Consider the following 21,837-nt stretch of genomic DNA (forward strand, 5'->3'; position numbering starts at 1 on the left):
CCCCCCCCCGTCTCCTTTGCCCCCCCCCCGTCTCCTTTGCCCCCCCCGTCTCCTTTGCCCCCCCCCCGTCTCCTTTGCCCCCCCCGTCTCCTTTGCCCCCCCCGTCTCCTTTGCCCCCCCCCGTCTCCTTTGCCCCCCCCGTCTCCTTTTGCCCCCCCCCCGTCTCCTTTGCCCCCCCCCGTCTCCTTGCCCCCCCCCGTCTCCTTTGCCCCCCCCGTCTCCTTTGCCCCCCCCGTCTCCTTTGCCCCCCCCCCCGTCTCCTTTGCCCCCCCCCCGTCTCCTTTGCCCCCCCCCGTCTCCTTTGCCCCCCCCGTCTCCTTTGCCCCCCCCCGTCTCCTTTGCCCCCCCTCTCCTTCCCCCCCCGTCTCCTTTGCCCCCCCCGTCTCCTTTGCCCCCCCCCGTCTCCTTTGCCCCCCCCGTCTCCTTTGCCCCCCCCCGTCTCCTTTGCCCCCCCCCGTCTCCTTTGTCCCCCCCCGTCTCCTTTGTCCCCCCCCCGTCTCCTTTGTCCCCCCCCCCCCGTCTCCTTTGTCCCCCCCCCGTCTCCTTTGTCCCCCCCCGTCTCCTTTGTCCCCCCCCCCGTCTCCTTTGTCCCCCCCCCGTCTCCTTTGTCCCCCCCCGTCTCCTTTGTCCCCCCCCCCGTCTCCTTTGTCCCCCCCCCCGTCTCCTTTGCCCCCCCCCGTCTCCTTTGCCCCCCCCCCCCCGTCTCCTTTGTCCCCCCCCCCCTCGTCTCCTTTGTCCCCCCCCCTCGTCTCCTTTGTCCCCCCCGTCTCCTTTGTCCCCCCCCCCCCCGTCTCCTTTGTCCCCCCCCCCCGTCTCCTTTGCCCCCCCCCGTCTCCTTGCCCCCGTCTCCTTTGCCCCCCCCCCGTCTCCTTTGCCCCCCCCCGTCTCCTTTGCCCCCCCCCCGTCTCCTTTGCCCCCCCCCCGTCTCCTTTGCCCCCCCCCCGTCTCTTTGCCCCCCCCCCCGTCTCCTTTGCCCCCCCCCCGTCTCCTTGCCCCCCCGTCTCCTTTGCCCCCCCCCGTCTCCTTTGCCCCCCCCCGTCTCCTTGCCCCCCCCCGTCTCCTTTGCCCCCCCCCGTCTCTTTGCCCCCCGTCTCCTTTGCCCCCCCCCGTCTCCTTTGTCCCCCCCCCCGTCTCCTTTGTCCCCCCCCCGTCTCCTTTGTCCCCCCCCCCGTCTCCTTTGTCCCCCCCCCGTCTCCTTTGTCCCCCCCCCGTCTCCTTTGTCCCCCCCCCGTCTCCTTTGTCCCCCCCGTCTCCTTTGTCCCCCCCCCGTCTCCCGTCTCCTTTGTCCCCCCCCCGTCTCCTTTGTCCCCCCCCGTCTCCTTTGTCCCCCCCCGTCTCCTTTGTCCCCCCCCCCGTCTCCTTTGTCCCCCCCCCGTCTCCTTTGTCCCCGTCTCCTTTGTCCCCCCCCCCCCCCGTTCCTTTGTCCCCCCCCCGTCTCCTTTGTCCCCTCCCCCGTCTCCTTTCCCCCTCCCCCCCTCCATCTCCTTTCCCCTCTCCCCCCCTCCGTCTCCTTTCCCCCTCCCTCCCCCCCTCCGTCTCCTTTCCCCCCTCCCTCCCCCCTCCGTCTCCTTTCCCCCTCCCTCCCCCCCCTCCGTCTCCTTTCCCCCTCCCCCCCCTCCGTCTCCTTTCCCCCTCCCCCCCTCCGTCTCCTTTCCCCCTCCCCCCCCTCCGTCTCCTTTCCCCCTCCCCCCCTCCGTCTCCTTTCCCCCTCCCCCCCCCCTCCGTCTCCTTTCCCCCTCCCCCCCCCCTCCGTCTCCTTTCCCCTCACCCCCCCCCCCCCCCGTCTCCTTTCCCCCTCCCCCCTCCGTCTCCTTTCCCCCTCCCCCCCCTCCGTCTCCTTTCCCCCTCCTCTCCTCCGTCTCCTTTCCCCCTCCCCCCCCCTCCGTCTCCTTTCCCCTCCCCCCCCCCGTCTCCTTTCCCCCTCCCCCCTCCGTCTCCTTTCCCCCTCCGTCTCCTTTCCCCCTCCCCCCCTCCGTCTCCTTTCCCCTCCGTCTCCTTCCCCCTCCCCCCCTCCGTCTCCTTTCCCCCTCCCCCCCCGTCTCCTTTCCCCCTCCCCCCCCCCGTCTCCTTTCCCCCTCCCCCCCTCCGTCTCCTTTCCCCCTCCCCCCCGCTCCTTTCCCCTCCCTCCCCCCCCGTCTCCTTTCCCCCTCCCTCCCCCCCGTCTCCTTTCCCCCTCCCCCCCCCCCCCCCGTCTCCTTTCCCCCTCCCCCCTCCGTCTCCTTTCCCCCCTCTCCCCCCCTCCGTCTCCTTTCCCCCTCTCCCCCCCCCCCCCTCCCCTCCCTCCACCCCCCCTCCACCCCCTCCACCCCCCTCCACCCCCTCCCCTCGCTGTCAGAAACAGACAGAGAGACACACACACACACACACACTCAGACGGAGAGATATTGGCCCCAAGTTTCCACATGATTTGCTCCTGATTTTTCGGAGCAACTGGTGTAGAACGGATTATTTTAGAAATCGGAATTCTCGTCGTTTAGTTTGCTCCAGTTCTAGTCAGTTGGAACAGTTTCACTTTGGAACAGAATTTTTTTTTCAAAAGGGGGCACGTCCGTCCACTTACGCCTGTTTTCAAAGTTTCGGCAGTGAAAACTTACTTCAAAGTAACTTAGAATGGAGTAAGTGAAGATTTTTGTACGCTCGAAAAAACCTTGTCTACACTTTAGAAAATCAGGCGTAGGTTACAAATCAGGCGTAGGGAATGGGGGGGGGGTGGTTTAAAGGGAAGTTTACAAACATTAAACACTTCAGTTTTACAAATAAAGAGCCATCATCAATAATAAATGATAAATACATCAATAAATCAACCAAAAAAAATTAATAAGAAATTTTTTTTTTCAATAAATAAAACATTTTCTACTTACCGACTGCAGCACCGGGAGCCCTCCAACAGCCCCCCCAGTGTGTCTCTGTCAGTGTTTCTATCTCTCTGTCTGTCTGTGTGTGTGTCTCATTCTCTCTGTCAGTGTCTATGTTTCTGACAGCGAGAGGGTGGGAGCAGAGGGAGGGATGGGGGAGAAGGGTATAAAGGGGAGAAGTGGGAGAAAGGAGAAGGAGATGGGGGGGGAGAAGTGGGAGAAAGGAGAAGGAGATGGGGGGGGGAAAGGAGATGGGGGGGGAAAGGAGATGGTGGGGGGGGAAGGAGATGGCGGGGGGTCGGAAAGGAGAAGACGGGGGAAGGCTGAACCGGCCGGGCCCGAAACTTCGGGCAGGGCCTGTCCCCAGCACCAGATTTGCAGGTAGGTGGCGGTGGGGTGGTGGGAGGGAGTTCGGTTCGGGTCGGGGGGGGGGGTGGGGGGGAGGAGAAGAGGGAGGGAGGTCAGGTTGGGGGGAGGGAGGTCAGGTCGGATCCAGTCCGGGGGGTGGGGTGGGAAGTGGGAGTTGGGTCGTTGTCGGGTCCCAGGGGGCAGGGAGGAGCGGGAGTCGGGTCGGGTCCGGAGGCAGTGGGGGGAGGGGCGGTGGAGCGGGAGTCAGGTAGGTGGGCGGGGGTGGGGAGGGAAGCGGGAGTCGGGTCCGGTCCAGAGGCGGGAAGCAGGAGTCGAGTTGGGTCGGGAGGAAGCAGGAGCTGGCCGTGGGAGGAGCCTTATTCACGCAGCCTCAGTGAGGCCATTGGGCCAGGGCTAGGGGCTGTGTGCTTCGGGCCCCTCCCACACAGTTTCGGGCACCTGGAGCTGCTGTACTTGCGCGCCCACTGTAGTGCGCATGTGCAGAGGTCCCGGCACTGTTTTCGGCGCAGGGACCTGGCTCCGCCCCCTACAGCTCCTGCTGCGCTGCGCCGAGGGCCAGAGGACCTGCAGGGAGGTGGAGAATCTGGCGCACTTTGTGGCGCGAAAAATGGGCATCTAGGTCGGGACTGCGCCGTTCTAGGCGCGGCTCGAAACTTGGGCCCAGAGACACTGGCAGAGACACACTGGGGGGGGCATCCCAGCACGTTGTTGGAGGGCTCCCGGTGCTGCAGTCGGGAAGTAGAAAATGTTTTATTTATTGATTTTTTTTTTTAATTGTTGTTTCTTAATTTTTTTTGATTAATTTATTGATGTTTTTATCATTTATTATTGATGATGGCCCTTTATTTGTAAAACTGAAGTGTTTAATGTTTGTAAACTTCCCTTTAAACCACCTCCCCCCCCCCCTCCCCCCCCATAACCTACGCCTGATTTTCTAAAGTGTAGACAAGGTTTTTTCGAGCGTACAAAAATCTTCACTAACTCCATTCTAACTTAGTTTGGAGTAAGTTTTCACTGCCGAAACTTTGAAAACAGGCGTAAGTGGCCGGACACGCCCCCTTTTGAAAAAAAAATTCTGTTCCAAAGTGAAACTGTTCTAACTGACTGGAACTGGAGCAAACTAAATGCTGAGAATTTGAACTTCTAAGATACTCCGTTCTACACCAGTTGCTCCAAAGAATCAGGAGCAACTGAGGCCGAAACTTGGGCCCATGATTTCCTTTTCATAAAACCATGCTGAGCTGCTTGATTCTATTGCGATTTTTCTAACTGTCCTACGACTTCCTTAATAATGGACTCCAGCATTTCCCCAATGACAGTTAGTTAGGCTAACTGGTCTATAGTTTTCCAATCTGCTGGGATCTCTCCAGAATTCAGGGAATTTTGGTTAATTACAATCAATGCATCCATTATCTCTGCAGCCACTTTTTAAGGCCATCAGGTTCAGGGGACTTGTCCACCTTTAGTCCCATTAGTTTGTCTAGTACTTTTTCTCTCATGATAGTGTTTTAAGTCGTTCCCCTCCCCCCACCCCTTCCAATAGCCACTTGATTATCAATTATTGGGATGCTTTTAGTGTTTTCTGCTGTGAAGACCGATACAAAACATTTGTTCAAAGTCTCTGCCATTTCCCCGTTTCCCATTGTTAATTCCCCAGTCGTCTCCTCTAAGGGACCAATGTTTACTTTAGCTACTCTCTTCCTTTTTCTAGACCTGTAGAAGCTCTTACTGTCTGTTTTTATATTTCTTGCAAGTTTACTCTCAAAGTATATTTTCTTTCTCTTTTTCTTCAGTCATTCTTTGCTGGTTTCTACAAAAATTCCCAATCCTCTGGCTTTCCACTGTTTGCAACATTGTATGCCTTTGTTTTCAATTTGATACCATCCTTTACTTCCTTAGTTAGCCACGCAAGGTCCATCCTTCCCTTGGGTTCTTTCTTTCTCACTGGAATATATCTTTGCTGAGAATTATGAAATAGCACCTTAAATGTTTGCCACTGCTTATTCACTGTCTTACCATTTAATCTATCTTCCCAGTCCACTTTAGCCAACTCTGCCTTCATACCTTTGTAATTGCCTTTATTTAAGTTCAGGACACTAGTTTCAGACCCAAGTTTTCTCACCCTCAAAATGAATTTGAAGAACAAGAGGAATTTCATGCCCTCAACCTGAGCTAGATTCAAACCCCGGTCACTGGGCAAAAGGACAGTATGTAAAGCCTCACTTGGTCTCAATACCGTCTTAAAATCTTTAACAGTATTTTTATCCAGTAACATTAAACCCTTTTCTTTTCACAGAGACTTGTGTTTTTGCTTATATTGGCCTAGCAATATTCAGCTTTCCTCACAAGTTTGAGATCTCATTTGTTATCTGGTGTATTGTGAGTATATATTTTAATAATTCTTCATAGAAACTTAATTCTTAACTTTTTATAATCCAGTACAATTTTTCTCATTCACTACTCAATTGTTTGATGTGTTACTGGAACAGAATGGAGTGGGTTTGGCTGTAGCAATAACATTACATTGGAAATGTATATTGAGTACATAATGCAGGCTGAGTCATTCAAAATAAATGAGAAGTAATTTGGCAAGCTGATCCATTTTTAAGACTGCTTAACTTGTTAGTATCAGACAAAAACAAAAAATTATGCCATAGAATATTAGAAATCAACTGTATTCATTTTCCCTATCCACTCTGATTTCCTCAAAACTTCAATTAAAATAGCTCATCGCTAAGTATTCACTCACTTTGTCACGTTGTGGATTCTAGCTTACCTCGAATAATTGGGGCCTGTATTTTCCTGCGTTATCCTTTTACCTTTTCTTTAACAGGGGTGCGATATTTGATACCCTGAAATATTTTGACATGAGTTCCGTTTCCAAAGGTTTTTGGAAAATTACAGTTAATACCTTTATTGGCTCCTCCTAAATCTGAGAGTATTCCAAGGTGCATATCATTTGGACTTGGTGACTTTTCTACTTTCTCTTTTACCTTGTGAATACCGTGACATCTTGATTGTTCATCACATTCTTCTCAGCTACTCTGTCCTATTTTCACCTCCCTCTGTAAACAGTAAGTCACATATTTATTATGTATCCCTACCAATTCATTACTCAAGTAGAAGGTGCCTCTTTTTAAACTCTAAATGGCCCCATCTATTTTACTTTATAATAAAAAAAATGGTCAACTTTGACTCTGGTAGCATTCTTGCCTCTGAGTCAGTAGGTTGTGGATTCAAGCCCCACTCCAGAGATTTGAGCACAGAATCTAGGATACTTCAGTGTAGTACTGGGGGTGTGCTGTGCTGTCACAGGTGTCTTCTTTCAGATGCAACGTTAAAATCAAAGCCCTGTCTGCCTTTTCAGGTATTTGTAAAATATCCTATTCGAAGAATAAGGAAATTCTACCGGTGTCCCGCTAATATTTATTCCTAAACCAACATCACTTTATTTTAAAAAAAAAACAACAGATCATCTGGTAATTTATCTCATTGCTGTTAATAAAACCTTGCTGTACACAAATTAGTTTTTTTTTTTACATTACAACAGTAAATATAATTCAAAAGTGTATGAAGAGCTTTGGGCATCCTGTGGTCATGAATGGTGCTATATAAATGTGAGTCTCTTTCTAACTTCGCTTTTATTTTATAGCTTTTTATTGTAGAAATGATGAGCACAGAACTGGAGGACAGGAGTACAAAATTAGCAAATGTATTTGTGACTGATAGAAGTTTGAATTTCCCTACAGAAGTAGATATGGGACTATATTCTTAGCAAAAACAGGCGATGCTGTGTCAGTTAACTCCCTTAGAAAATCTGCATAAATATCTGGATAAGAATGGAATTGAAGGTTTTTTAAACATAGACATAGACATCAAACTATGTGGAACATACTGATATCCATTGGCATAAAATTGTGCTGAGAAATATTAGTGCATGAAGGCTTAATGTATTGATTAGAAAATATTTGGTCTGCTATTTTGACAGATGCAGTGATGAGAATTTTGCTAAATCATCTTAGGAATTCTGTCAGAAATTAGTTATATCTCAAGTTTTAGTTTGCTCAGCATCTCCAGAAAATTAAATAAATCGGGTACAATCCATAATGGGGCAAGTTTTTCATGGTCAGTGGAGGGAAAGGGAATCTTGTTTTATCGAAAACTTAACATGTTCAAGTTCAATCTGATCTGGTGGCAGCATTGTTGATATCCAACACTCATACAATTTTAGAAAACCAACTGCAAGGGTGAGAAAGAAAGAACTTCATTTTTGTGGCTCTCTTCAGGTTGTCCTAAAACACTTCACAGCTGATGAATTATTTTTCAAACTTAGACAAACACAACAGCCAGCTTGCACACAACGAAGTCCCACAAACAGCAATGAGATAAATGACCAGTTAAACTGTTTTTGGTTATGCTGATTAAGGGATGATTTTTTTTTCACTTTCAATACTGCAGCACTCCCTCAGTACTGCACTAAAAGTGTCAGCTTAGATTATGTCCCAGAATTTGCTGGAGCGAGGCATCTCATGGCATGTCTGGTTAGTTAGACGTTTTCCTGCAGCCTTCAACTCAAAAATGTTTTGTGCTCTAAGTGCGAGATGATAATGCGCAACAAGGTATCTGGGACTTTGGTGAATGGCGGGACCAACAACTTATCTCCTTAACCAATGAGATGTATATATTGAGAAATAAACAAGAGGAAGGACTGAGAAGGAGTATGAATTAGAATTGGTGAATTCAATGTCAAATCGGGTATAGCAAGAGAAATAAAGGGAGGGAAAGAAAGATTGGATTAAGATTGAGATAAAAAGAGACAAAGGAACAGTTGAAGAATTTTTAAATTTTAGATTATAAAATTCTCCAACAACAATTCACTACCTGTAGGAATGAGACTTCACACTTTTAATTCTTCACTTTTTGGACCAGAGAAGTTGATTGGCAGTCATTAACCAGTTTCATGTTGTTAAAAGGGTACTTGTTTTATTCCCAGTTTTAACGTTCCATGGCAAATTTAATGGTCAATTAATATTGCAAATGCAGCATCTTCATGAGGCAGTTAAGGACTAGATGCCATTTTCATGAAGCTAACTGCAGAGTGGCACAAATCATCCAGCAACTTGTGTTGATTCACAATTCATTGCCATGTAGGCTATCCATTTATTTGGAAGGCTATTGACCCCTTTTTAATCATCCTTTGCTGACAAAAAACTTCTTGCTGACAAAGCTTACTCTTGTTAAATGTCATCCATATCCTGAAGCATTCAGGGAGCGAACAACTTATCCATTTTATTATTTCTAGCTGCAGTACAAGTCTACAAGCTATTTATAAGTGAAAAGAAAGCAAAAATCTTACTCATATATTAAACCTAATCCTATGTATATGTATCTAGCACTCTGCTCATTTTTATTTCTGTAAGTGCGTTTCTATCAGCTGTTCTGTTTCTCCAGTACTATAATACTTAAATGGCCTCTCGCTCTCTCACAACTTCAATCCTGTGTTTAACCTGCTCGGCTGTCTCTAATTTTAAATTAGCAACAGGAGCCTGAACTGAAGGCAGAAGCCAGGAGGGAACATTGCTATTTAAATATTGCAGTGCTAGAAGAGTGAGCAACAGCTGACAAGGCACTGATGTGGTGCTACTGCAGGCTCCACAGACTTTGGTTTACCTCCGAATGGACAATGTCTCCAATCAGCAGAGAAAATTATGGGAGCATGTGATACATGTATAAGATGATGCTTTCAACCCTGAACAAGGAAGTATATTTTTAATTTTTTTTTGTGGGAACATGCCAAGGCATAGTGGACCAACAATCGGCACTGAACAGAACGCTCAAATTCATTGCTCAATCACTAAAATATAAGCTAACTGTTCTGGTCAAACTGTACCTTCTGTTTTGCTCATCAAGACACACAGGAAATATTCACAGTGCGGAGTCATGAGGCTGATTCGCAGCATTTGAGGGTTGAGCAATGAAGAAAGATCTGATAAACTGGTGCAATTTAGCTTTGAACAAAGATTGAGCTCAGACCTTGTAGAAGTATATATGATAAACAGTATGGAAAAGCTAAATTTCAAATACTGCACCAAGGCTAAAACTGGTGAAGTGAATTTAAGACTGACATCAAGAAGAATTTCTTCACATAAGTAACCAATGCTGGGACAGACTTGCAGGCAGAATACTGATGCTGAAAACTTTAGATTCATTCAACAGACAATTGGATCGTGTGACAGAAGGCCAGGGTTTTTTTCTGAACATCTGGAACCAGTAATGACTTATGTAATCAGTTTGAAACATTAGCTTATTACTCTTACAGAAGTGAGTTGGTCATTATTGATGTGGTTTCTGTATTCAAGCGAGTTTTTAAAACTGGCTGCACCATACTTTGTATGACTGTTTAGTCAATGAACTCCAGCAGATTAAAGAGGCAGGATCCATTGCTTCTAAATTTTGCTGACTACTACTTATGACTGCTATGCCCTTTTGATGAACATTGATAGTATTTTAGAAACAAAGATGTGAATTCTGTAGCTGTAGGGTCACATGCACTGGTAATCTAGCCCTCAAAGTGCTGCAACTCAGTCTTGTTTGTGCTTATATTTCTTATTTGCTGATTTGTCTTGGAAGTTAGAAAAGGCTGATATTCGTGTTGGTTCCTCCAATGGTAGATAAATCCTCAACTGGAACGTGAGATACGTTTGTATTGGCAATTTGAGATGTATGTAAAATAATAGGAACATAAAAATAATCAGTGTCCTCCTGAGACCCTATGCAGCTCACAAACAAAGCTTGGGCACTTCTGCCATATAAAGCTCCGAAACATTTGCTGCACTATAAATGTGAGGCTAGTTGGCCTCCTAGGTCTAAATTCGGTTTATTTTATGAATGTGTTCGGCTAATGTGCACCGTTTTCCATTCCCCAGGTACAGCTTCACTGTTCATTCATCTCTTCAAAATATTTATAAAAACTCAGCCTATCTCCTCCTGCAGGAATGAGCATTTTAGGCAATCACTTGCTGATAACGCAAACAGTAATTTCCAAGCTTGGGGAGGAAAACCCTCAGTGGTGGAAAGCTTTGGGAACTGTGGCCTAAGACCCGTCTGCAAGCACCTGAATGCTAAGCGGCCCACTGAACTCCCAATATGGCGGTCAGGAAGCTCACGCACACTTCCTGTCAGAAGTGCACCTCCCGCCATATTGATGGTGAAAGAACAGGTATCCAGGCCCCATACCTAATTTAGGCATTATAAACTTTGCATATGCAAATAAGGTGGCTAACACCTATTTGAAGTCCCCACTAAGATTGGTTTGCCCTAGGGGTAAAGGGTAGCTATTCAGAGTGACAGAAGTTGGAAAGTGGGGTCCCACATGGATCAGTGCTAGGACAAATGTTCACAATTTGTATTAATGATTTGGACTTTGGAATCAAAGTCACAATTTCTAAATTTGCGGATGACACCAAATTGGCGGAGCGTGAGGAAGACTGCAACATTAATAAACTTGCAAAAGGGCATATAATTGGAAAATTAATTTCAACACAAGTGTGAGGTATTACATTTTGGTAAGAAAAATAAGGAGGCCACATATTACTTGGAAAATAATCTAAATATAGTCGAGGAGCAAAGGGATCACTGAGTACAAATACACATCATTAAAAGTAGCAAAACAGGTTAATAAGACCATTTTTTAAAAAAAAAAGCAAACCAACCACCAATTCTCGAGTGTTAGAATTGAAAAGTAGAAAAGTTGTGCTGAATTTGTATTGAATCTTGGTTAGACCATAAATAAGAACAGAAAATACTGGAAATACTCGTGTCATGCAGCATCTGTGGAGAGAGAGAGAGGAAAACGGTTAACGTTTCAGGTCGATGCCCTTTCATCAGAACTGGCTGACCATACTTGTTAGACCATACTCTGCACAATTCTGGGTTGCCATATTATAAATAGGATATAGACGAAATGGAGAGGACGCAAAAAAGATTTACAAGGACGATACCAGAAATGTGAGGTTATACCAGGAAAGGATGAACAGGCTTGGGTCTCTTTTCTCTTGAAAAGAAAAGGCTTAAGGGGTGACCTAATAGAGACCTTTACAATTATTAAAGCTTTTGATAGTGGACACAGAGAGATTTTCCACTTGTGGGGAAGAGCACAATTAGAGGCCATCAATATAAGATCATCACCAAGAAATCAAATGGGGAATTCAGAAGAAACTTCTTTACCCAGAGAGTGGTGAGAATGTAGAACTCGCTATCACAGGGAGTGGTTGAGACAAATAGTATCGATGCATTGAAGGGGAGATAAGCAAATGAGGAAGAAGGGAATATAGGGTTTTGCTGATAGTCAGATGTGAGGAGGCTCGATTGGAGGATAGATGTCGGCATGGACTGCTTGGGCCAAATGGCCTGTTTGTGCTGTATTCAATGTAATGTAATTCTGACCTTGGGACTGCCTGCTACCAAAAAAGTTCTTGAAATTTGCTTACCTGAATGTGGTGCCAAGTGATCCATTTAAAGAATCACATTTCCTCCTCCTCTTCATCCTCATCAAATATTGGGGCAAATGCATTACTGTACGATAGTATTTAATGGCCTGTATTTTGTGCTCCCATGGGCACATGCGAGGTGCGCATGCGTCCATAAGGGCCTCGCAAGTTCCGGGTTTATGCATGCGCTGCGCATACGCGAAAACCCCGAACTTGCAATCTGTCACGTTCTTGACACATCCTCCGTATCCCTGGGAAAAGGGCCTCCATGGGCGGAGAGTTCTGTTCAGCAAATGCCTGTGAAATTCTTTTGCCAGCGCAAGAGTAAAAACAACATTTCAATCATTTATACATTTTTTTTTTTTAAAAACCTCTGCAATAAGGTAAGTTTATTTTTAACCCCTTTAAAACATTTAATTTTTTTAAATTAAATGTGTGAAATATTTAATCAAATGTCATTTTAATTGATTTTAAATATTTAATACTTTGATGTGTAAATGTATTCCCATTCATGCTTATGGGGTTTCTGTACATACAGAATCCCTATAAACCTGAATGAAGATCCTTTTTTATTCGTTGGGCTGGCCCACATGATCCCTTACGAACCGCGTGAGCCTCTACGCGGGCCTACGCCTGCAGGCCCAGGAGCACGAATCTTCATACATTCTGAGGCAGAAGGTAAGTTCGTAGATTTTTTTGCCTGTGAGGGGCATCTAACTGGCAAAGTCGGGAAGCCTCTAACTGCAATTCATATCTAATAACTTTTTTCAAAAGTTAAAAGTAATGTTTGTTATCTATTTTTAATTCCACTAATAAGACTTTGATTTACAGGTTCTTGTCTTATTTGGCAGAGCAGTGAATATCTTCCCCCTCTCCTACCTTCTGAACTTCTTTCGAGATCATAAAATTACCCCCAAAATGATGTTTGTTATGTGGTTTAGTGGTAAGTTGATATCCGAGATAATCTTTTAAACTATTGGTTACAGTATTTCTAAATATAGATTTCAATTTTAAAATCTTTAATGTAAATTATTATTATATTATGAAGTAATGAAAACTCATCAGATGCAGAAAATGATTATTTGTTTTTGCTCTGAAATATAATTACACTGCATTTCACCCAGATCGATGCAGCTTATGGTACTTAACTACAGCAAGGATTGTTCACATAAATTTGTTGGAGCAAGTAAGTGTTTCAAACTTCCAACAACACAAACTTGCATTTATATAGTGTCTTTAATGTAGAAAAACCATCCCAAGGCGCTTTACAGAAGCATAATCAAATCAAAATGGATGCTGTGAAAGAAGGCAATTAAGAGGGCTAACTAAAAGCTTGGTAAATTTGGTGGGTTTTAAGGAGGTTCTTAAAGGAGAAGAGGAGAGTGGAGAGGCCAAGTGGTTTATGTATGGAATTCCTTCTTTCTTTCTCCTCGTACCAATCACAGTTAAAGTCAACTTGTGCTAGTTCGCTGCACTGTTTCCTGATGTCAGAACATTTTCTGCACTAATCTGACCACCTGATTCTCACCTAATAAGGGGAATAATATAAGTGTCAATCTTGGCTTAGTAGTAGCACTTTTGCCTGAGTCAAAAGATTGTGGGTTCGTCCCACTCCAGAGACTTTAGCACGTAATCTAGGCTAATCCTTCAGTGCATTACCGAGGGAGGACTGCAGTGTCAGATGGATGAGATGCGAAACTGAGGCCCCGTCTCCCCTCTCGGGTGGGCGTAAAAGATCGCATGGCACTTTTCGAAGAGCATGGGAGTTCCCCCCAGTATTCTGGACAATATTTAGCCCTCAGCCAGCACGACCGAAAAACAGATTAGCTGGTTAGTTACTTCATTGCTGTTTGTGGGTGCTTGCTACCATGTTTCCTACACTGCAATAGTAACTACACTTCAAAAATACTTAAAAAGGCTGTAAAGTGCTTTGGAATGTCCCAATGCCATGAAAGATGCTACATAAATTTAAAATTTTTTTAAAAATAATGGTATCCCCTCAATGGTATCCCCTCTAACTATTGCTGCTCTAAACTTCCATGATTCTTCTCAAACATCCCACAAATGGCAAGCTCAATCCTTGCTGATCCCCACATTTAATCTCATAATTGTAAATAGTATTAAACAAGTAGCCATTTAGTATATTATAACTGTAGATAACCCCATCACATTTTTGAATCCAAGTGTATTTGTAATTAACATCTGCAAACCATATGTTCATTATTACAATTGAGTTGTTTGTTTCTATTGCCAAGTCTTTAAGTTCTAAACCTCTAAAACCAAAGCACAGATTCTGTAATTTTTTTAATAAAGCCTCGCCCTCCTCATACTGATTGGGTTGAATCCTGAATTGAGGTCAAATTAGCTCTAATCAAAATTAAAAATCACAGTGACCAGTATGTTTTAGCTTTTAGTTTCTACACACAGTCTTCGGATTAATTTACTCTTTTTAATGTTAGGTCTACGTGGTGCCATTCCTTATGCTTTGAGTCTACATTTGGAGATGGAGCCAATAGAGAAACGACAGCTTATTGGAACAACCACCATAGTCATTGTGCTTTTCACGATTCTGGTTTTGGGTGGAGGAACAATGCCTCTCACCAGACTGATGGATATTGAAGATCCCAAAACACGTAGAAGAAACAAGAAAGATATTACCCTCAGCAAAACTGAGAAGATGGTATTTGCTTTGGCTTACTTCTCTTTGTATCCTTTTTGCACGTTGTGTCTTGACACAGGAACCTTACTATATAGGCATCAGACCAGAGAATTGAAGACAACAAAAAGTTAGCTAGAATGCCCTAATAAAAAGGAAAAGAAAACCTGGATGTTTGGTGTGTATCTAAAACAATGAGCTGAAATACAGCATTATCTTAGCCATGGTTTGGTATGAGCTAATTTTCTGTAGTCATCATTTTCACTTAACTCTTGAATTTGTTACCTATCTTCTTCCGTTTAATTCGATTTAATGTACAGAGCTCAGAGTAATACAAAAATTGCAGTATGAGTTTCCAGGATGTAATAAATAATTTGTAATGGCAATCTAACTCATTATATTGATCTAATTGTTTTCAGGGAAACACGATTGAAACTGAACACTTATCAGAGCTAACTGAGGAAGAGTATGAGGCACAGTACATCAAACGGCATGATCTCAAAGGTTTCATGTGGCTGGATGCTAAATATTTTAACCCTTTCTTTACACGAAGACTTACTCCAGAGGTTGGCCATTCTCATTTTCTCTTGGAATAATCAATAAACCAATATTTTACATAATGTAATGTACTGTTAGTATTGTGAGGCAGTACTAGAATTTACTGTTTGCTTAACAGTGGAATAGAAGGTTATAAGTTATGATTACCGATGACTAAATTCAGAAAGATCCTTCTAAGTATCCTGATGTGATAACTCAAGATTCCAAACCAGTTCTTGATTTCTTTTCTGGTTGAATCCCATGTAAAACACCTAATCAATGTTCAAGGAAATGTTTACAAGATATTAAGGGGAACTTGTAGGGTAGATAGAGAAAAACTATTTCTGCTGGTTAGGGAGTCTTGGGACTAGGGGACATAGTCTAAAAATTAGAGCCTGATCTTATAGAAGTAAAGATAGGAAACACGAGTACACATAAAGGATGGTAGGAATTTGGAAAACTCTTCCACAAATGGCAATTGATACAAGGCCAGTTCATTTTAAATCTAAGATTGATAGATTTTTGTTAACCAAATATATTAAGGGATTATGGGGCAAAGGTGGTTTATATGGAGTGGGGTCACACATCAGCCAGGATCTCTTGACAAAAGAGGGGGCAAAATTATTTACTCCTGTCACTTCGGCCAGCCGGCCTGGCCCAACGACACACTCCGGGTCCCTTCGGCCAGGGTGCCCAGCCCAGCCTCGCACTCCGGGTCACCTCAACCTGTCCAACGACGGGCTGTACATGCCCTAGGTCGCTAGCGGTGAACACTAACTTTTAAACAACTTGATTTACATTTTAGACTTTTTTTTTTATCAGCTTTTAACCAACTCTTAATCTATTTATTAAACCTTCAATCAACCTGTGTAACTTTAAAAAAAAAATAATAATAATTTGGAAATACTTTTAAACTCTTAAACTTTTAAAATAACTTGGAAACCTTTGGGGAAATTTTTAACCTTGGAACAAACTTTCCAAAACATCCCTCGGAACTCCAGCGGACAGCTGACCTTCCAAATGCCTACCCCCCAACCAAGCCTCGGGCCATCTACCATCAATGGCGCTACTCGGCGCCGAGCTTGCGCCAACACCTCGCCATAGGCAATTAGGCTTTATACAGCAGTGTCTGGTCTCCAGTAGTCTTGGACCACCTTGCCACTGGACTAAGCCCGTGTGGTTGCCAGTGTGCAGCGGCCACCCTACATTAAAAGAACTCACGCACAGGCATCTTCCACTTCGCTAATATGAAGTTCGAGACCCTCATTGATAATTCCAACAGCAACAGGCCGGAACGCTGCACTGCCATAGTTGCCCGGGAACTTAGATGTTTTGACATTGACATCACTGTCCTAAGCGAGACCCGGCGGGTAGGGGAAGGCCAGCTCAAGGAACGTGGTGGAGGTTACACCTTTTTCTAGAAAGGAAAACCAGAGGAAGAACTCTGCCTTCATGGAGTCGGCTTCGCCGTCAAAAATGAACTGGTCAACCGCCTCAAAGACGTCCCCCTGCTGGGTTAACTGGGTTAACGAATGCCTCATGACTCTTTGCCTTACCCTATCCCGGAACCAATGCGCCCCAACACTCGATGCAACGGATGAGGCTGAAGGTTTTTATTTCAACCTCGAGACATCCCTGTCCTGCATCCCCACGGGAAAAAAAAATGATCCTCCGAGGTGACTTTAATGCCAAGTTCGGCAAAGACACAACCCTCTGGAGAGGCGTGATTGGCAGAGAGGGTGTAGGGAAAGCTAACTCCAGCAGTACCCTTCTCCTGACAAAATGTCTAGAACATGAATTCATCACCAACACGCTGTTCCGTCAAAGGGACAAATACAAGGCATCGTGGCAACACCCTCGCTCCAAACATTGGCATCTGCTCGACTATGTCATCATCCGAGCAAGGGATCGCAAGGATGTGTGTATCACCCACACCATGACAGGAGTGGATGACTACTGGACAGACCATCGCCTAGTCCAATCCATCATTGATATAAACATGGCCCCAAAGCAGAGGGGACAGCAGAAGCAGTGCCGCAAAAAAGTTAATGCCGGGGCACTTAAAGACCCAGTTAAGAGAACCCAACACAGCCAGCACCTCACAGCTAATGTGGCGTGCCTTGATGACCCTGAGATGCTGAATGCCCACAGTGCTTGGCCTGCCCTCCAGGCCTCCATATCCAGTGTCTGTGAAGAGACACTTGGTTACTCACCAGAAAACACCAGGACTAGTTTGATGAAAATGATCAGGAGATCCAAGAACTAATAGATTGTAAGCACAGAGCATTTCTGAGCCTCAAGCAACAACCCAACATGGGAGCTGCAAAGCAACGTTACAGACAGCTCAAAGCTGAGGTCCAACAAAAAACCCGGGACCTAAAGAACAGGTGGTGGATGGAAAAAGCATAGGAGATACAATAACTGGCCGACAGCCACGATATGCGAGGATATTTCATCGCAGTCAAGGCTACCTATAGTTCAAACTCCCAAGGCCCCAACCCACTGCTGGCCAAGAACGGGGAAACACTCATCAAGGACACAGAGGCTGTCAGGGCCCGCTGGAAGGAGCACTTTGATGATCTCCTCAATCGAGACTCTGTCTTTGACTTGAGTGTTCTCCACTGCATCCTGCAGCATTCGACCCGCCACCACCTCAGTGAAACTCCAACGTTGCACAAGGTTGGCAAAGCCATAAAACAGCTCAAGAATAACAAGGCTACGGGTGTGAATGGAATTCCTGCTCGGGCGCTAAAGTATAGCGGAGAGGTGCTGTTGGCGTGGATTCACGACCTCATCTCTCTCATTTGGAGGGAGGAGAGCATGCCGGGAGATCTGAGATGCAGTGATCGTGACCGTCTTTAAAAAGGGAGACAAGTCCGACTGCGGCAACTACAGGGGAATCTCCCTGCTATCAGGCACTGGGAAGGTTGTCGCTAGAGTTCTCCTCAACCATCTTCTCCCTGTGGCTGAGGAGCTCCTCCCGGAATTCCATCCCCTACGGGGCACAACAGACATGATCTTTGAAGCGCGACAGCTGCAGGACAAATGCAGGGAGCAGCGCCAGCCCTTATACATGGCCTTTTTCGATCTTACAAAGGCCTTTGACACTGTCAATCGTGAGGGCTTATGGAGCGTCCTCCTCCGTTTTGGATGCCCCCAAAAGTTTGTCAACATCCTTCACCTGCTCCATGATGACATGCAGGCCGTGATCCTTACCAGCGGTTCCATTACAGACCCAATCCACGTCCAGACCTGGGTCAAACAGGGCGACGTCACCGCCCCCATCCCTCTTAATCTTCCTCGCTGCCATGCTCCACCACAGTCAACAAGCTCCCCGCTGGAGTGGAACTAAACTACAGAACCAGTGGGAAGCTGTTTAACTTACGCCGCCTCCAGGCCAGGTCCAAGATCACCCCAACCTCTGTCATTGAGCTGCAGTACGTGGACGACGCCTGCGTCTGCGCACATTCTGAGACTGAACTCCAGGCTATAGTCGATGTATTCACCAAGGCATATGAAAGCATAGGCCTTACGCTTAACATCCGTAAGACAAAGGTTCTCCACCAGCCTGTCCACCAGTCAAGATTCATGGCGCGGCCCTCGACAACGTGGACCACTTCCCATACCTTCGGGAGCCTTTTATCAACAAAGGCAGACATTGATGCGGAGATTCAACATCGCCCGAGTGTGCCAGTGCAACCTTTGGCCGCCTGAGGAAAAGAGTGTTCGAAGACCAGGCCTCAAATCTGCCACCAAGCTCATGGTCTACAGGGCTGTAGTAATACCATCCTCCTGCATGGATCAGAGGCATGGACGATGTACAGAAGACACTTCAAGTCGCTGGAGATAAGTCACCAACGATGTCTCCGCAAGATCCTGCAAATTCCCTGGGAGGACAGGCGCACCAACATCAGTGTCCTCGCCCAGGCTAGCATCCCCAGCATTGAAGCACTGACCACACTCGATCAGCTCCGCTGGGCAGGCCACATATTTCGCCAGACACTAGACTCCCTAAGCAATTACTTTATGCAGGGCTCCTTCACGGCAAACGAGCCAAAGGTGGGCAGCAGAAATATTACAAGGACCTCCTCAAAGCCTTCCTGGTAAAGTGTGACATCACCACTGACACCTGGGAATCCCTGGCCAAAGACCGCCCGAGGTGGAGAAAGTGCATCCGGGAGGGCATTGAGATCTTCGAATCTCAACGCCGTGAGCATGAAGAGGTCAGGCGCAGGCAGCGGAAGGAGCGTGCAGCAAATCAGTCCCATACCCCCCTTCCCCTGACGAATGTCTGTTCCACCTGTGACAGGGTCTGTGGCTCTCGTATTGGACTGTTCAGCCACTAAAGGACTCACTTTAGGAGTGGAAGCAAGTCTTCCTTGATTCTGAGGAACTGCATACGATGATGATGCCCATTAAACTCAGTAAAATAATGATAGTTGACATCCATTTTGTCAGTCAATGGCTGTAATGTTGCAGATTATTGACCAAGGAATTTCAGGTAACTTATATTATGGTGTTGCTATTCAGTTAAATTTAGCTCACAAGGGATTAAGTGCAAATTACACCCATTTGAAGCATCTTTCTAAGGTGGTGTTTCTTGCATACCAAATCCGTTTGAAACGATGAGGTGCCTTAACATGTTGCAGAGAGAGGGGAGTTGCTAGGTTAGAGGTTGTTTCGCCTGACGGCAGAGTCTCCAACCAGGGGGCATAGTCTCAGGATAGGGGGTAGGCCATTTTAAGACTGAGATGAGGAAGGAATCTTCACTGAGGGTTGTGAATCTTTGGAATTCTCTACCCCAAAGGACTACTGAGTCGTTGAAGCATATTCAAGGCTGAGAGAGATGGATTTTTGGAATCGAGGGATATGGGAATCGAGTGAGAAAGTGGAGTTGAGATCAGCCATGATCTTCTTGAATGGCAGAGCAGGCTCGATGGGCCGTATAACCTACTCCTGCTCCTAATTCTTATGTTTTTGTGTTATCGGGATATTGTTGTACGTCCTTTGCCTCTAATATAAGTTCAAGGACAAAGAAACATTGAGACTCTGGTTAATACTTTTTATTACATCGTCAATGAGATAATAAAGCCCAACCCTTTACATGCTGTGCATATGAGATATAGGCACCAATTATAACAAATCTACCAGGGACCGCCTTCAGGAGATCAAAAGTCCCCAAGGACCTCCGGTGTCTGTACTTTTATATATGTAATTACGTCCTCCTGACAATGTCACTATGTCAACGCATTCCAACTATGTATGGTTAATCTCTCTTCAACGAGTGTGTGCAATAAGATCTGTTTACTCACCAGTAGGAAACTGTGGATCAGTTATGGCCTTCCTCTTGTTTCTTTCCAGTACATTTATAAAGCAAGCCGATTTATTCCAGATTACTTAACTAGAGTTACTTGATAGATTTATTATATACCTACAATATTTCTTAATCCCTTCTCATGGATGGTTAATGAGCTAATGTCTCTCATGTTCCAGGCCTGGCCTTGTATCGATTAATATGTTGGATATATATTTTAAAAGCTTACTATGGCTATTCTATCTGGTACACCTATAATTACATTTAACAGGTTACAATATTTTGAGGCCAATAAGGGATAGCTGCTCGGGAAGCCCATACCTTGGAGAGCAACAGTCACTTTGATTGGCCATGCCAATACCCAGACATGGAGAGCTGGTAGAAAGGTCAGAAGGCCAAGCTGTTGATTCCCTGACAAGTTGGGGCAAGCTGATACAGTCTGCAGTAATCTAGAATGGAAGACCTGTACAGATGGTAAAAATTGTCTTCAGTTTGGCTCCAACTAATAGAGAATTGCTAGTCAGAAAAGTGCATTTGGCCTGCTAACTGGGATAGAAACATAGGGCCCAAATTTCGGGACGCGCCTAAAACGGCGCAGCCCGGACCTGGATGCCCGTTAGTCGCGCCAGAAAGTGCGCCTAAAAAAAAAAAAACTTCCCTATTCTCCGGCTCCCTGCAGGTCTTCTGCAGCCGGGTGCAGCGCAGCACGAGCTGTTGGGGGCGGAGCCAGGTCCCTGCGCTGAAAACAGTGCCGGGACCTCTGCACATGCGCACTACAGTGGGAGGGGCCAAGGTATGGGCTTCCCTAGCAGCTATCCCTTATTGGCCTCAAAATATTGTAACCTGTTAAATGTAATTATAGGTGTACCAGGTAGAATAGCCATAGTAAGCTTTTAAAATATATATCCAGCATATTAATCGATACAAGGCCAGGCCTGGAACATGAGAGACATTAGCTCATTAACCATCCATGAGAAGGGATTAAGAAATATTGTAGGTATATAGTAAATCTACCAAGTAACTCTAGTTAAGTAATCTGAAATAAATCGGCTTGCTTTATAAATGTACTGGAAAGAAACAAGAGGAATCCATAACTGATCCACAGTTTCCTACTGGTGAGTAAACAGATCTTATTGCACACACTCATTGAAGGGAGAGTAACCATACATAGTTGGAATGCGTTGACATAGTGACATTGTCAGGAGGACGTAATTACATATATAAAAGTACAGACACCGGAGGTCCTTGGGGACTTTTGATCTCCTGAAGGAGGTTCTTGGTAGATTTGTTATAATTGTGTGGGAGGGGCCCGAAGCATGCAGCCCCTAGCCCTGGCCGAATGGCCTCACTGGGGCTGCGTGAATAAGGCTCCTCCCACGCCCAGCTCCTGCTTCCTCCCGACTCGACTCCCGCTCCCACCCCCCCTGGCGACCCGACCTCCGCTACTCTTTCACCCCCCCCTCTCTCTCTCTCTCTCTCTCTCTTTCCCTCCTTTCCCTCCCCCCCCCCCCCCCCCAGGACCTCTGCGACTCTCTTTTCCCCCCCGACCCCCCTCCCCCGAGACCCAACGCCACCTACCTGTAAATCTAGCCTGAGGTCTTGGGCCCGGCCGTTCAG

The 21,837-nt window shown here is 46.0% G+C and overlaps 1 protein-coding gene across 2 annotated transcripts in view; it reads left to right on the top strand.

The window, feature by feature from the left end:
- The window catches only part of slc9a8 (solute carrier family 9 member 8), a 100,225-nt gene that overhangs the window by 72,895 nt on the left and 5,493 nt on the right, over positions 1 to 21,837 (top strand). The window contains exons 12-15 of one of the 2 annotated variants that reach the window (XM_070896004.1): positions 5,521 to 5,603; positions 12,545 to 12,656; positions 14,173 to 14,393; positions 14,789 to 14,935. In XM_070896004.1, the coding sequence (XP_070752105.1) occupies positions 5,521 to 5,603; positions 12,545 to 12,656; positions 14,173 to 14,393; positions 14,789 to 14,935 (563 nt within the window). Of the gene's footprint in view, positions 1 to 5,520; positions 5,604 to 12,544; positions 12,657 to 12,837; positions 13,871 to 14,172; positions 14,394 to 14,788; positions 14,936 to 21,837 lie in introns of those variants that run through there. The other variant, XM_070896005.1, reaches the window with a different exon arrangement.

The sequence above is a fragment of the Pristiophorus japonicus genome, chromosome 12 (assembly GCF_044704955.1).
Source record: "Pristiophorus japonicus isolate sPriJap1 chromosome 12, sPriJap1.hap1, whole genome shotgun sequence".
Classification (NCBI taxonomy): Eukaryota; Metazoa; Chordata; class Chondrichthyes; family Pristiophoridae; genus Pristiophorus; species Pristiophorus japonicus.